General features: G+C 40.8%; 1 protein-coding gene across 3 annotated transcripts in view; it reads left to right on the plus strand.

Annotated features, from left to right (window-relative positions):
* Positions 1-9,847, plus strand: part of STARD3NL (STARD3 N-terminal like) — a 49,078-nt gene extending 39,231 nt beyond the window's left edge. For all 3 annotated transcript variants that reach the window (XM_067562520.1, XM_067562522.1, XM_067562521.1), the window contains 2 exons: positions 1,893-1,991; positions 7,987-9,847. In XM_067562520.1, the coding sequence (XP_067418621.1) occupies positions 1,893-1,991; positions 7,987-8,039 (152 nt within the window). In that variant the 3' untranslated portion in view covers positions 8,040-9,847. The remainder of the gene's footprint in view (positions 1-1,892; positions 1,992-7,986) is intronic.
* Positions 9,848-14,683: the final 4,836 nt, after the last annotated feature.

The following is a 14,683-nucleotide window of genomic DNA, read 5'->3' on the forward strand; positions in this document are numbered from 1 at the left end:
ACTCACGGGCAACTCTGCACTAATTAGGTCTTTACATGCCGCAAGCTTCCAGGAGGCAGTTTCAGCCCCAGCAGAGCCAGCAGCAGCCCAGGTTCCCAGCACAGCACTTTGGGACCTACAAGAGGAGAGAGAGAGGGGAACGTTAGGTGGCATAGGCAGGGCCCGCTTTCTTCCTCAACTGCTCAGCCGCCTACTTCCTGATGCTCAGGCAGTCAGTGGCACTCAATTTGGTGCACACGAGGACAGCATTCCAGCCTCGCACCTGGATCCTGCATCCCCACCTTTCCTAAACTATCTCGCTCCTTTCCTCCCATCCTGGCCCATATAACATCAGACCGCTGGGTCCTGGGCACCATTGGAACGGGCTATACCCTCCAATTTTCCTCTCCTTCCTGCACCTTCCCATCACCGTCCCTCTTCAGGGACCCCTCTCACAAGCAACTCCTTGATATGAGGTCTTGCTTGATATGAGAGGATGAGGTTTCTACTCCCGATATTTCCTCATCCCGAAGGCCAAAGGAGGACTCAGACCCATCCTGGACCTGCGAGGCAGAAGGCAAAAATTCCGGATGGTCTCTATTATCCCCTCCCTGGATCCAGGAGACAGGTATGCTGCCCTCAATTTGAAGGATGCATATTTTCACATATCAGTCTTTCCAGGTCACAGAAAGCTCCTCAGGTTCATGGTGGGGGGTTCCCACTACCAGTTTACAGCCCTCCTGTTTGGCCTATCATCAGTCCTGATGGTGTTCACAAAGTGCATGGCAATGGTGGCTGCATATCTCCGGCGTTGAGGGGTATAGATCTACCCATATCTGGACGACTGATTAATCAGAGGCAGGTGGAGGGCTCAGGCCCAAGCCAGTCTGGACCTTGTGTGAGCCACCTATCACCAGCTGAGCCTGCTAGTAAATGAGCAGAAGTTTACTCTGATGCCTGTGCAAAAGATAGAGTTTACTAGGCCGTTCTTGACTTGATGCAAGCCAGAGTATTCGTGCCACAGGCCTGGTTCGAGACCATGTCTGGCCTGATCAGGAATCTCCGGACCTTCCCCCTTACAACTGTACGAGTCTGCCTACAGCTACTATGCCATATGGCAGTGCGCACCTATGTGCTCCGCCACTCCTGCCTGAAGCTCAGACTGCTTCAGCTATGGCTGGCCTTGGCTTACGCCCTGAGCAGGCACCCAGTGGACAGGATTGTCATGGTGCCCCCACGGGTCCTGGCCTTCCTAGAGTGGTGGTTAGAACCCCTGAATGGTGATGGCAGGAATGCCCTTTACGGACAGGGGCCCCACAATGAGACTAGTGTCAGATGCTTCGGACCTGGGATGGGAGGGGGCACACATCAGCTCCGGTCACAGTACCCAAGGGACTTGGTCAGAAGAAGACCAGGGCCTCCACATCGGTTGCCCCTCCTCTGGAGCCACCAAGGTGGTACGATCTACTTTCTCAGGACCAGGGGCACCTTCTGCACCCGGACCTGGAGTCCGTCCACCTGACAGCATGGAAGCTGAAAGGCTGAGCCGCCCACTGTCGGAGTTGACAGCAAGAAGGAACTGGGGGGGCGTAGGGCTAGCAGCCCCTCATATACCACGCCATGTGTGCAGGACTCCAGGGAGTGTCGTAGCCAGTCCTATGAGATTTGCTAAGGGGAAAAGTTTTCCGGTAACCGTGCACCTACAATGGAATGGACATGAGCAACACATCTCGAAGAACAACAGTTACAAGGTAAGTAACCGTCTTTTATGAGCTCCTTTGTATTGAAATAGTGTCTTGCAGTAACACAACTTACACAGACCCCGGGGAAACAAACTTTTTATAATATAGTACCTTACATTCCGACTGATAGAGGTGACAGTGATGCACATTTCTAATTATTGCTTTTTTTAGGGCTCTTGCTGGTCCAAGGTGCGTCTGAGCGAGCGGCTCTTCTTCAGCCTGGACTCCTCTCTGATGGGCAGTTTTATTCTCCTCCTGAATCTGCAGCAGGTAATTTTGTTCAGAATGTGTATGCAGAGAATAATTTTCTGTTGGTGTTAGTTTTCCTGCAGATTTTTCCCATGGAGAGTATATCTAATCTAAAGGGCAGTGACACAGTAATTTTATAGTTTTAGTACCAGAAAACAGGAAGGTCTGAGTCGTATTATACATAATGCAAAAACAAGATGACAGTCAATTAAATGGAAAAGCCAACATATTTAAAACAGATCAGAACTTGAGATCAAGGCGTTTCTTGCTCTCATGTCATCAGAAAATCTAAACAGAACTAAGTGTTATAGATGTATAAAATGTAAGCATGCTGAGTTCTGTTGAGGCAAACTTCAGTTGCACGTTAACTACACCTACAATGCACCTCAGTTGGGTCAGTGTAAGCGGTGACTAGACACAAACCAGAAAGAAACAGCTTTACTATCCAATCCATGGATGAGTTGGCAGGGAGTGCAGATAGAATGTCATCTGTTTACTTGTAGAATGAACTACAGCTGAATTCTTTGCGAAACAAACATGGAACCCCACAATGCCATTTTTCAGACAAGAACTTCACGCAGTCGTGCTATCTGTTCATACATCTTAAAATCTGAAATCAAATCAAATATTAACATCTGCAAAATATTATAAATATCTTCCTGAGATCTTGTGAGGTGTGTTTTTATGAGGACACACTGTGGCATCAGTTTTCACAGGTTGAATTCCTACCCTTACAGTTCCATTAGGGACTCTTCACAGTTTTCTGTCCTGTCACGGTTGCGGGTAAAACAAACAATCATCACACTTAACTTTATGTGAGGAGCTTATCCGTCAGGAATCTGGACTGCTGGTCTTGTTAACTATTTCACGTAGCTGGCTGAAAGGCTTTTGGCACCTAGCAAAACACTTTCTGGAAGCAATCCCATCTCACCCCTTCTGCTGCTGTTTGCTGCTGCAGCAGGATCAGAGCATTGCAGTGGTCACCTGCAGTGACTGGAGTGAGCCAGGTCCTTTCGGTGGCAGGCCTCTTCCATGCTTATTCCATGGGACCTATGATGTTCTTTGGATCTATTCCAAGCCATTAAAATTAAATCCAGAAATTTTGCAAATCAAACTTTGGTTTGTGCTGTTCAAAGAGCAATAAAGAGAAGAAAAGCTTTGCAGTTGTTGATAGCTGTGTTCCTGTACTAAGGAAAGCTACATAGAATGCTTCAGGTCTCAGGTGCTTTGGGGAAGTGTTATCAGTTAGGTAATCTTCCACTGGGCTAAGAGAGGATTGTACAGGGGTTAGACAGCAACAAAAGCTTAATAATCAGCTGAGGGGTAGAGGTGCTTGTAATAATGAGCAACAACCTATAGGACACACTGGCAATCTCTGTACAAAGGAGAAACACGGGTAGATGAAATATCCATTTTTAATAACTTTGTATTTGTGATAAGTACAGTATTTTATGTCCATGAAGCTACTATTGGCAGAGAGTTGTTTTGCATATTATGTGCCGGTTAATGTAGAAGTATCACACAGGAGCAAGAGTGCAAGATAATCAAGGATGATCTTGTCATATTATGTGCCGGTTAATGTAGAAGTATCACACAGGAGCAAGAGTGCAAGATAATCAAGGATGATCTTGTTATAATGAAAAACTTTATCAAGAAGGGGTATTAACTGCTGAAGTTAGTACATTATAACACTAAACTGTTGGCATCATAGTATAATAAAGATAGCGGTCATATAGTTCCATCTAGTGGTGATGATCGGTATTAGGACAATGTAGAGCACAGAATAAAACAGTTCATTGCTCCTGTACTCATGTACTGAGTCACCTGTTGTTGTATCTGAGAGATGACGATAGCTATCTAATAGGTTATAATGCTGAGGTATAAGGTTGAGTATCTGAAGTATTGCATTGTTATCCTTGTAACCTTATTTTGAAACCTATAATTATTTCTTGCATGAATCTGTAGACTCTGTGCAATGGTAGAGTCATTGAAAGATGCACAGAGTAAAAATAAATCTTACAGGTAACTTTAAATCAGGAAATATTTTAGAAAATTATAATAAATATCCACTGGTCTAATCTGGTTTCCAGTAGATTTTTGAGGAATATTTGCAGAAGTAAGCAGCTAGATCTAATCCAAATTAGTGGTACAAAAACAGAGTTTTTATTTTTAAAAAAAAATTAGTGATGTGCTGTCCAGTCTACTGCAGCCAAGAAGAGAATTGGGGTTTGATACCAACCTTTGAGACGGGGATTTTAAAAGGTCTGGTGAAGACTCTGCTCATTCTAGAAATGATCCTTACTGCTTCTTTACGTTGTATTGATCAAGTTTATTGCCCACACCAGGGGATCCTTGCATTCTTCCATTCCTCCCACAGTTCTGTGTGCATCCTATACCATGGTCCCTCCAATTTCCCTCTTCCAAAATTGTGTGCCCACCATTCTTCCCCTCTTCTATGCTAGGTTCCTTCATGGGCTTTGTGTGAACCTCCATTGTCCCCTTCATACAAGGGGCAGTGTATACACCTGCATGCATCCCATTCCCCTCCATACCATTATTATTTTTGTGGAAGATATACCATTCAGGGTGTCAATATGTTACTGTATTGGAAAGACAAGCAGAGATTAGATACGGTATTGTCATGCTGGAAGACATTGTTGGATGCCAGCAACCAGTTGTTTGATCTGTAGACTATTGTAGAGGTCCCTCATTTTCCCCATTATGGTTTTCCAATTTTCCCCCAAATCAATAGGGGTCTGGCCATTGATGCCTAGAACATTCCTTGAAATTTTAGAAATGAAAGATACTGAGTTATGAACGGAGAAATGCCATCAAGTTGAGTGTAAGGTCTTTGCAAGCTCAGCTAATAAATTTAAAGTCAGGAATAATATAGGCAGTATCAATGGATATATAAATTGATCACCATATTTTTCATTGTCCACGAGGAGAGAGACTAAAAAGAGAATGAAGGGCAACATTTGGATACAGTGAATGAAAGGTAACTCAGAACTTTTCAGTATGTGTCTAGGTCAGCGGTTCCCAACCCATGGCCTGTTGGATCTTTCAGAGAGGCTGCAGAAGGGAGCTGCTGCCTAAGTACCCAGGTAGAGCACGTTGCTGGTGCAGGCTCCTTGCTGCAGCCAAGGGAATGGGAGATCAGTGCTCCCTTCCCCTTGACTGTAGTAGGCAGCATGGCAAAGCACTCCTCGTGGATCTACATGCTGGGGTCCCTGCTGGAGCAGAGGGAGGGGAGCACTGATCTCCCATCCCCCCCTGGCTGCAGAAGGCAGCCGCTGCATAGGAACCCAGGTGGAGCGCATGGTTTCCCTGGTGCATCCAGGGGAATGGGAGATCCTCTTTGCTGAACTCCTTCCGTTTGGCTGCAGTGGCGGAGACAGGTGGCCCTTCAGGGTTGTAAGTATTATATTTGTGGCCCTCGAGCCAAAAGGTTTGAGAACCACCCGTCTAGGTGGTGGTCTAGAATGTCACAAAATAGTTTACAGCCCTTTGGGGAAGCTGTGCAATAAACATAGCATAGATGTTTAAGGGACACTCTTTAACTTGCAGATCACACGTTTGAAAATTCCTGCCACTGATAAAAGTAAAACCAGTAATTATTGTAACTAAAAGTTGGTAAAAATTTTCTCTATCGCTTAATTTCCTTTGTATGTCTGATAGCTTTACATATAGTTACTTTCAATGTTCCCCTTGCTCATCAATTTCTTCTGTGCTAAAAAGACTCATACGCCGACAGGAGAGCAGAAAAACCCTTTACACTTTTTTTTAAATTTCAGGATGTACAGCCATGTGCAGCGGATAGATATAAACTGAGGAGTGCTCCAAGGTGTTGCACTTTAACTGCCCCATGTAGACCCTGCTGACTCGCTCTAAAAGATTCCTAATGCATGTTAATGTAGTACTGTTTTGTATGGGACTATGTCAACATGCATTAGGAACTTTTTAGAGCGAGTCAGCAGGGTCTACACGGGGCAGTTAGAGTGCAACACTTTGGAGCACTCTGCAGTTTACACCCCTCTGCTGCACTGTGTAGACAAGCCCTTAGAGGGTGCTCTATTGGAACATGGAATATTTTTAAATTAGTCCTTTTGGAAATGTAAAACTGTATCCCTTTAAGAGGAACAGCTCAGTTTCAGTTTATTGTATTTGCAGCTCCTTTATCTTCAGTAAGCAGTTAATGCTTGCTGAGTCACCATTGTGGTGAGAGCAGGTGCTATCTGACCTAGGCAGCAGTTAGATTTTTACAGTTACTTTTAAATTATAGCCTCAAAATAATAGAGACAGTTAAGCCACGACAAAGAATTTTTATGATTTACAGTAGTTTGGTTTTTTAAAAAAATACCCTTCCAAGCTCTGCGGCTTTTACTTTTTACCACAGATTTCATGTGAAAAATACAACATTACTGTTGTCTCAGGTCCACAATTTGGCTTTAAGATTGTGGCACAGATCCAGAGTAAGTTTCCCAGGCATTTTTCATCATAAACAGTTACAGTCAAATGAGATTCTCACAAGAAAAATAACTGTCCAAGATACATATTCAAAGATGGAGTGGTTCAGGGACTGAGAGAACTTTCTCACTAGCCACAGGCAGTGTTCAGTGCCAGTTGTGGTGAGGACAAAGGAATACATAATGTGAAACATAGCTACAGAACTTCTTTTTGTAGTCCTTGTCTGGCTTGTTTAGTACCCACACAGCACTGGTAGATCCACCTGTTCTGCTAATATGGTATTGTGCCTTAGTGAAGTGACTGAGCTGTTCAGAGTAACTAATCTGTCAATTAGTGAGAGGAAGTGCTGTGTGGAAGGCACAGAGTTGGGTCCAGCTGAGTGAGCTATTTCATCTGGGACATGCCAGTATATTTGCAGTAAAGGCAAAGAGATGAGGTCCAGATGAAGAGGCGGGAGAAGGTTGCTCATGGGAGACCGGTAGCGGGACATATTTGAGATGAGATGGATAGACAGAGAGGGTGGCCTCCAAACTTCCAGTGAATTTTAGCATCTTACATTGGTCTTGATTCCTCTTTTCTCACTTGTCCAAACAAGGCCCTTATGTAACAAAAAATCTGGTTTGCATTCTAGATTAGATTCCTCCTCACAGTAGCTTACGTGTTGCAGATGTTAGATATAAATTTAATTGGGCCTCTGAATTCCAACACTGGCTGCTAAAATTAATCTAGATAGCAACATTTTATTTTCTGGTTACTAGTCTAGAAATAACCTTAAAGTTAAATAAATGTCTTCTAGAGGACTGGGATAAGTAATTTAAAGTCAGAAAATCTCCTTATTAATGAATGAATTTAGAATTGTAGCTTATCACTTAGCTGGGCATGGATTACAGAACAAATTCTTAGCCTCTGGAAAAATCTTCTATAGGCTCATTCACCCTAAGTGTATGTGTTATGGCACCATGAGACAGAATAAGGTTCAGTCAAATGGACTTGCCCTGTTGAGTGGGCACTAGATTCTGAAGGGACAGTCTCTCCAATACGGCACAATAGGTTGAGTTTGTAGGTGGGAATGTAGAAAGGACTCACCACCACTGTAAACAGTTTACTAATTATAGACGTATGTAGTGCAATGGTTTGAGCTCATGACCTAGATGCGAAGATCTCCAGAATTCTAATTCTTATACTAATGCCTTCTGTGGTCTTGAGTATGTGATTTAACCTGTTTGTGTTTCTATCTGTAAAATGGGGTTAATAATTTACCAGTGGTGGTCACAACTGTGCTATGATGATGCTAATTAGTTCAAGTCTTAGCATGTCTTATAAATGAATACCATTATTTCAGTATTGACTGCAGTACCATTGTGGTGTTTGGATTATTAATGAACTGATGTTTATAAAATGCTTTTAGAGAGAAAAAGGCTGGTAAAGGGCTAAATAATCTAAAATAAGACATTTTAGGAGAAATTATCTTCACAATTTGAACTGATTTTTAATAAGGACCCCTGAGCTTTTCTTACCAAACTAATAATTTTACTCTTTTCCCGTTTAGGATCTGATGAAGAATCTGAAGAAAAACAGGATAGTGAAAAACCAATTATATAGCAAAGATGAGAGATAACAGGCAAGTCCTCCTTTAGGGAAAATGTCTCTTGCATAGAAAGTGTAAAAGAAATATTTATTTCCTTCTGATTAAACACCTAGGAATTAGCCACAATCCAAACAGTTAACACCATTGGAACTAGCCTGTTTCTAATGACTGAGCTGGCTGCTAGGGAGCACAGTCAGGCAAAAATATCTGGCTACTGAAAGGGAGAATTAGGACCCACCTACAATGAGTTCTGACTATCCCAATTTTTCTCTTCCTGGAACCAGCAACAGATGAGGTCAAGGCACATTGGGTACTCAGGTAGGGGTCTGAGATTGTGCTCCGTGAAAGGAAATGAGCCAGCAATGTGCATGCCACTGTCGGCCTCCTGACATTCTTCCTGTTTCTCACTTTAGAGGATGGGGGAGGACAAGTGGTTAGAGGATCTTGTTTGGAAGAGAGGAGAGTTTTCTGTGGAGAGAGGAAGATGAGAAAAAGGAGCAGAAGTTACTTGGGACCTTTCTCTTAGGTTTGGCCTACACTTAAAAGTTGGGTCAACATAGTTGCTGTGAAAAAGTCCACACCCTTGAGCACTAGCTATGGCATCTCACACAGCCCCTGCCTCCATCTCCTACTCCCTCCAATGTAGATACATCTAGGTCAATAAAAGAATGCTACTATGACTTGGGGAAGTTGTTCCTACAGAAACAGGAGAAACCCCTTCCATTGCTGTAGTTAGTATCTTGCTCTGGTGCTACATTGGCATAACTGTGGTGCTGTATCCGTACTATTGTAGCATCCGTAGTGTAGACATGATCTAAGTGTAGAACCTTGGAGGATTCAGCAGGTTAAATATTGTGCTTTAAACAACAGAATGAAGAAGGACAGGAGAAAATATCAGTGTCAGGAAAGGGTTCTCTTTGGCTACTTGGTGTATTCCTTCTGATTTGTATGTTCTGCTTTCTTAATACTTAGTGCAAATTATTTTCTTACATAACAATTTTATTAACCATTGAAAAAACAAAGTTGTTTATATTATTTCATAGTAGTCTTGCCCTCAGATGTGTTCACTGTACTAGAACTGATTATATTATTAAAATTGGTGGGGAATTAATCCTGTTAAGAGGCTTAAGTTCTCAACTGTATCTTTTTTTTTTTTCATAGCCCATTTCTGATTTTTATATGAATAGTAAAAGGATATTGCTCTCTATTTTTGAGCCTCTCTGTGTTAATGTCCATTGTCTTGGATCAAACTGTATTTATTCATCTTGACTTGTTTTATCTCTTACAGAGAGAAAATCTGAATCAAAGGCCACTAGAGAATCGCTTATATTGAAACTGTAATGACAATGTCTGCAGTTGACTTACTAGTGGAACTGCTAACAAAAGAATTTATTTATTAGAGAGCAAGGAGAGTGATTCCCATGTACTGTAATACCTCACAAACTTGTTCTGCTCACACACACACACACACATATATATATATATTAGATTGCCTTATGGCTATTATGAAAAATTACTCATCCATAATGTATTCAATGATTCTTGAAGTTGATCTTCTAACACCTAAGTAGCTGCTGGAAAGTGTTGTGCTTGTGTAACTAATCAGTAGGCCCGGTAATATATTTAAGTAACATTTCTGTAAGATGGAAGTATATTTAATGATTGTTTGAATTCACCAGATAAAATTATTTTACTTTGTTAAAAAATTGTCCAGTTAATTTTTACATTTTCTTTTTTTTTAAACTCCATGCATTTTTTTAATGGACTTATGCACTCTTTGTAAAATAAAGAAAAATGTAAATAAAAACAATGTGAAATATCATTACATGTTTGTTTGTCCCTTCACATTGTATGAAGACCTGCCTTTCCAACCTCCTTGTCTCTCACTGGGCAACAAATGAGCTATGTTGACTTTCATTTTTGTATTTATGGGACAGACATGAAAAAATAATTTATTCCTGCCTATTATGACAGACTAGGGCCTGGACTGCACTGTGCGGCTCCATTGATGCAGGGTACGCAAGTTATTTTATGCAAGTAACATAACTGAATTCAACTTACCTTGCATTGACAGAGCTGCACTGTCAACGCTCTCTTGTCAACATAGCTTCTTGTTCTGGTGGCGTCCTGGAGTCGACGGGAGAAGCGGTTGGCAATTGATTGAGTGTGCCTTCACCAGATCCGCTCAATTGATGCCACTGCATTGATGACTGCTGCACTGACTGAGCTGCTCAATGTAGACAAACCCTAAGTGTAAGTACAGTGTAATTTATAAATATAGCCTATGCTACAATAGAATCCTGTTTGTTCAAGCAGGAGATGAATATGGAATTTATTCTAATAAATGTTTTGGACAAAGTTTTCAATGCAAACAGTAAACAACTCTGTTTTGGTGAGAAGTTTCAGGAAAAGGAAATGAGCTTCTATAATAATGGTGTGTATTGTGGGAGGAAATTATAATCTACTTTAAAATGAAAGTAAGGCCTAACGTATCAGAAGTATTCACAGTTCTGAACCATCCTTCATGGTGGTCAAATTACAAGCCAGTCGTTAAATACTGCTGACAATCTGCTTCACAAGTAATGTTTTCCATATAGTATAAAGAACTGAGAATATTAGAAAGGAATTTACTATGTTTTTTTTTGCATATTTTCAGAAGTCCATTTTCCTTCATTTCGTCTGTAAAGCTGAATAACAATGCAGAAGTCTTTGTTAATGCTGCCTTCCCGCTGCAAATGGTTACAGTAAGAAAATAACTGAGAAGGTGGTTTTCACACTAAAGCATAAATCTAAACCCGCTGGTGGAAATGTTAACATTAATACCAAAGCATTATAGACCACATTGTTTTTGACTGTACCTGCTGCAAAGAAGATACTCAAGTATTTGTTCTTTGGCTACTAGAATAAGCCAAGAATTCTAAAGAAACGTTTAAAAAAATCCTAAATGATATTGTACTTCACTTTAGCCATGACAGAAAATTGATTCAGTTTTGATAGTCTCCTTTTTAAATAGCGTTAGCCACAGAAAACAAGAAACTTTAAACATACGGCTGTAATTTTGGGAGTCTGTTTTTTGGGTGCTCAACTGGGGATACCGTAAAGGGGCCCTAATTTTCAGAATTTACTGAGCACTTGCACTTAAGATGTCACAAACTGGATACCCCCAAATTACTAGTTAGTTCAAAATCTTGTACCATTTCTTTAATTTTAACACACAGGTGCATAATAGCCATGCTCCTATACCATATTATGTGGATGCCCATGCTTTACTCAGGGATTAATGAGTAGCCGGCAACCTGTGATATGATAGAAAGAGCTTCAAAATCTAGACCACATTACCAACTAGAAAACAAAGCAGAACAGTAGCATTTTTCAGAGCTCTATGACAGGCATTAGCAGATTATCTTTCATCCAGAGTTGCATAGGCATTTACTTGAGGGGAAAAAATCCATGGTAGTTGCCATAATATGTATCAGGATATTTTGGTAGTGAACATTACATTATTCAGGCTTTCTGTGCAAGACTCTTACTTGTGCTTTGATGGCAGAAGTGACTGGTGTTTATCTCTAGAAGCACCACATGCTTCCTTGAGATTGGCTGCCTTGTCATTTTTCTATCATTTTTATCAACAGTTGCTGTTCTGTAATCAATGTGCAGTAGGTGGAACATGTACATTATTCATATTTCTTAGTAACTGTTGGCCTTCTTGAATGTGGATTGTCATTCTAGCACTGTATGACCTATGAGATCATAACTGGTAGAAAATACGTATTCAGTCGTGGGGATGGGGGAAACCGAGTATGGCCAACTAATAGGACGCTTGCCTGCACAATTGAGAAGATGGCTAACTCCTGTATTAACCTCACTAGACAAAAGTTAACTTCATGTATACCTTCATGGTAGGAAGGAGGAACATCAGTGCATGTAGCTTTCCTGAAGTCCCTCTAGTCTTGCAGTGATATCCTGTGTTAAAGTTAAAAATTAAAATTACTTAGACAAGTTATTTTCAAGTCACCAGGACCTGATTAAATACATCCTAGAATACTTGAGGAGATGTCTGAACCATTAGGGATTGTCTTTGAAAAGTCGTGGAAGATGGGAGAAATTCCAGAGGACTGAAAAAGGGCAAATATGGTGCCAATCTATAAAAAGGGAAATAAAGACAACCCAGGGAATTACAGATCAGTCAACTTAACTTAAGTACATGGAAAGATAATGGAGCAAATAATTAAGCAATCAATTTGCAAACACCTAGAAGATAATAAGGTGATAAGTAACAGCATGGATTTGTCAAGAACAAATCATGCCAAACCAACCGGATAGCTTTCTTTGACAGGGTAATAAGGCTTGTGGGTAGAGGGGAAGTGGTAAATATGTATCTTGACTTTAGTAAGGCTTTTGATACTGTCTCGCATGACCTTGTAAACAAAATAGGGAAATTCAACCAAGATGGAGCCACTATAAGGTAGGTGCATAACTGTTCAAAAGCTATTCCGAGAGAGTAGTTATCAGTGGTTCACAGTCAAGTTGGAAGGGCATATCAAGTGGGATCCCACAGGGATCAGTTCTGGGTCCAGTTCTGTTCAATATCTCCTGTCAATGATTTAGATAATGGCATAGAGAGTACACTTATAAAGTTAACAGAGAATACCAAGATGGGAGGGCTTGCAAGTGCTTTGGAGGATAGGATTAAAATTTAAAATAATCTGGACAAACTGGAGAAATGGTCTGAAGTCAATATGATGAAATTCCGTATGGACAAATGCAAAGTACTCCACTTAAGAAGGAACAATCAGTTGCACACATACAAAATGGGAAATGACTTCCTAGGAAAGAGTACTGCAGAAAATGATCTGCAGGTCACAGTGGATCACAAGCTAAATATGAGTCAACAGTGTAACACTGTTGCAAAAAAAGCAAACATCATTCTGGGATGTATTAGCAGGAGTGTTGTAAGCAAGACATGAGATGTAATGCTTCTGCTCTACTCCATGCCGATTAGGCCTCAGTTGGAGTGTATCCATTTCTGGGCTCCACACTTCAGGAAAGATGTGGACAAATCAGAGGAAGTGCGGAGAAGAGCAACAAAAATGATTAAATGTCTAGAAAATGTGACCTATGAGGGAAGATTGAAAAAATTGGGTTTGTTTAGTGTGGAGTAGAGAAGAGAAGACTGAAAGGGGGGGGGGGGGGGGAGACAAACATTTTCAAGTATATAAAAGGTTGTTAAAAGGAGGAGGGTGAAAAATTGTTCTAGTTAACCTCTGAGGATAAGAAGCAATGGGCTTAAAATGCAGCAAACGTGGTTTAGATCGGACATTTGGAAAAACTTCCTAGCTGTCATGGTAGTTAAGCACTGGAATAAATTGGCTAGGGAGGTTGTAGAATCTCCATCATTGGAGATTTTTAAGAGCAAGTTAGACAAAGACCTGTCAGGGATGGTTTAGAGAATACTTGGTCCTGCCATAAGTGCAAGGGACTGGACTTGATGACCTTCTGAGGTCCCTTCCTGCCCTATGATTCTATGTAAATCTAATACACTGTAGAATTAACTGCACTATTTCTGTAAATACCATGGTGGTAAACAATGAGGTTTCAGTGCACTTTCTACATGTGACTCAGGCATGTCTTTGTATTACTTTGTATTTACATTAGCTGTGTCTTGTAAATGCATATGTGGTGGGACACAGGACTGGCTGTGGTTTAACTGTCCTCATTTTATCTCACACGCCAATCACAACCTACGTTCTCTGAAAAATTGGTGACTGGCTTAGTTTATAGAATTTTTCCACTAAATAACCACATCTTCCGGCAAACAAAATAACTCAAGCCTCCAAAATAATACTTAAAACAACCCCTAGCTCCCATGTTCAGCATGTAAAATGCAACAGCACCTTAGGTGCTCATGAGCCATTGCAGCTGTGAAATTTACTACTACAAACTCGATAAACCTCAGTAGTTTCTAAATGATGATTGCATTCAGGCCTTGGTGTAGCCAAAGGCCTTTGCACAAGAAGCTTAAATACATAAAGCCATATCTGCTCATGGCTATGCACACAGCTCTCATAGAAACAAATGGGGGATGGGGGCCGAATCAGCACTACAAATCTAATTATTGCAAGCTAATTCATTTTTAAAAGTGTCTCCTTTTTTTGCTATTGTGTTCAGGGTGTTGTGCAAACAAAATCAAATCATAGTACAAAATAAGTCTGAACAGTAAGTAGTAGAGTGCTTTAATACAACATTGAACAAATATTTTTCTTTCAAACTTTGGCCAGAATCTCAGCTGATAATTTATGCTATGTTAATTTACGTCAGCTGAGGATCTAGCCTCAGCAGAGCAAACTTGGCTTATTAACGTTAGTGGATTGTGCTTTGTCTTTTTTCTTGTGTTCTGGCCTGCAACAGTAAGGGAGTTTCATTTTGTTTTTCTCCAAAATATAAATGTGTACTAGAATCCATTGTAATGTTATATAAAGTATTTGGTCCAAAGATAGCTTCATAGTATTTATTTTCACTTAAGCAGACCAAGCTAGCCAATTTATATGCCAGTATTGTTTAAAAATCTCAAGGCTAACACACTGCCTACTAAATAAGGACCAGACTCTCCACCCTTATGTTTAACAGTACATTATATCCTAATCTAGGAACAATCCTG

The sequence above is a fragment of the Emydura macquarii genome, unplaced genomic scaffold, assembly GCF_026122565.2.
Source record: "Emydura macquarii macquarii isolate MOO-44397 ecotype Brisbane River unplaced genomic scaffold, CSIRO-AGI_Emac_v2 contig_2432, whole genome shotgun sequence".
Taxonomy (NCBI): domain Eukaryota; kingdom Metazoa; phylum Chordata; order Testudines; family Chelidae; genus Emydura; species Emydura macquarii.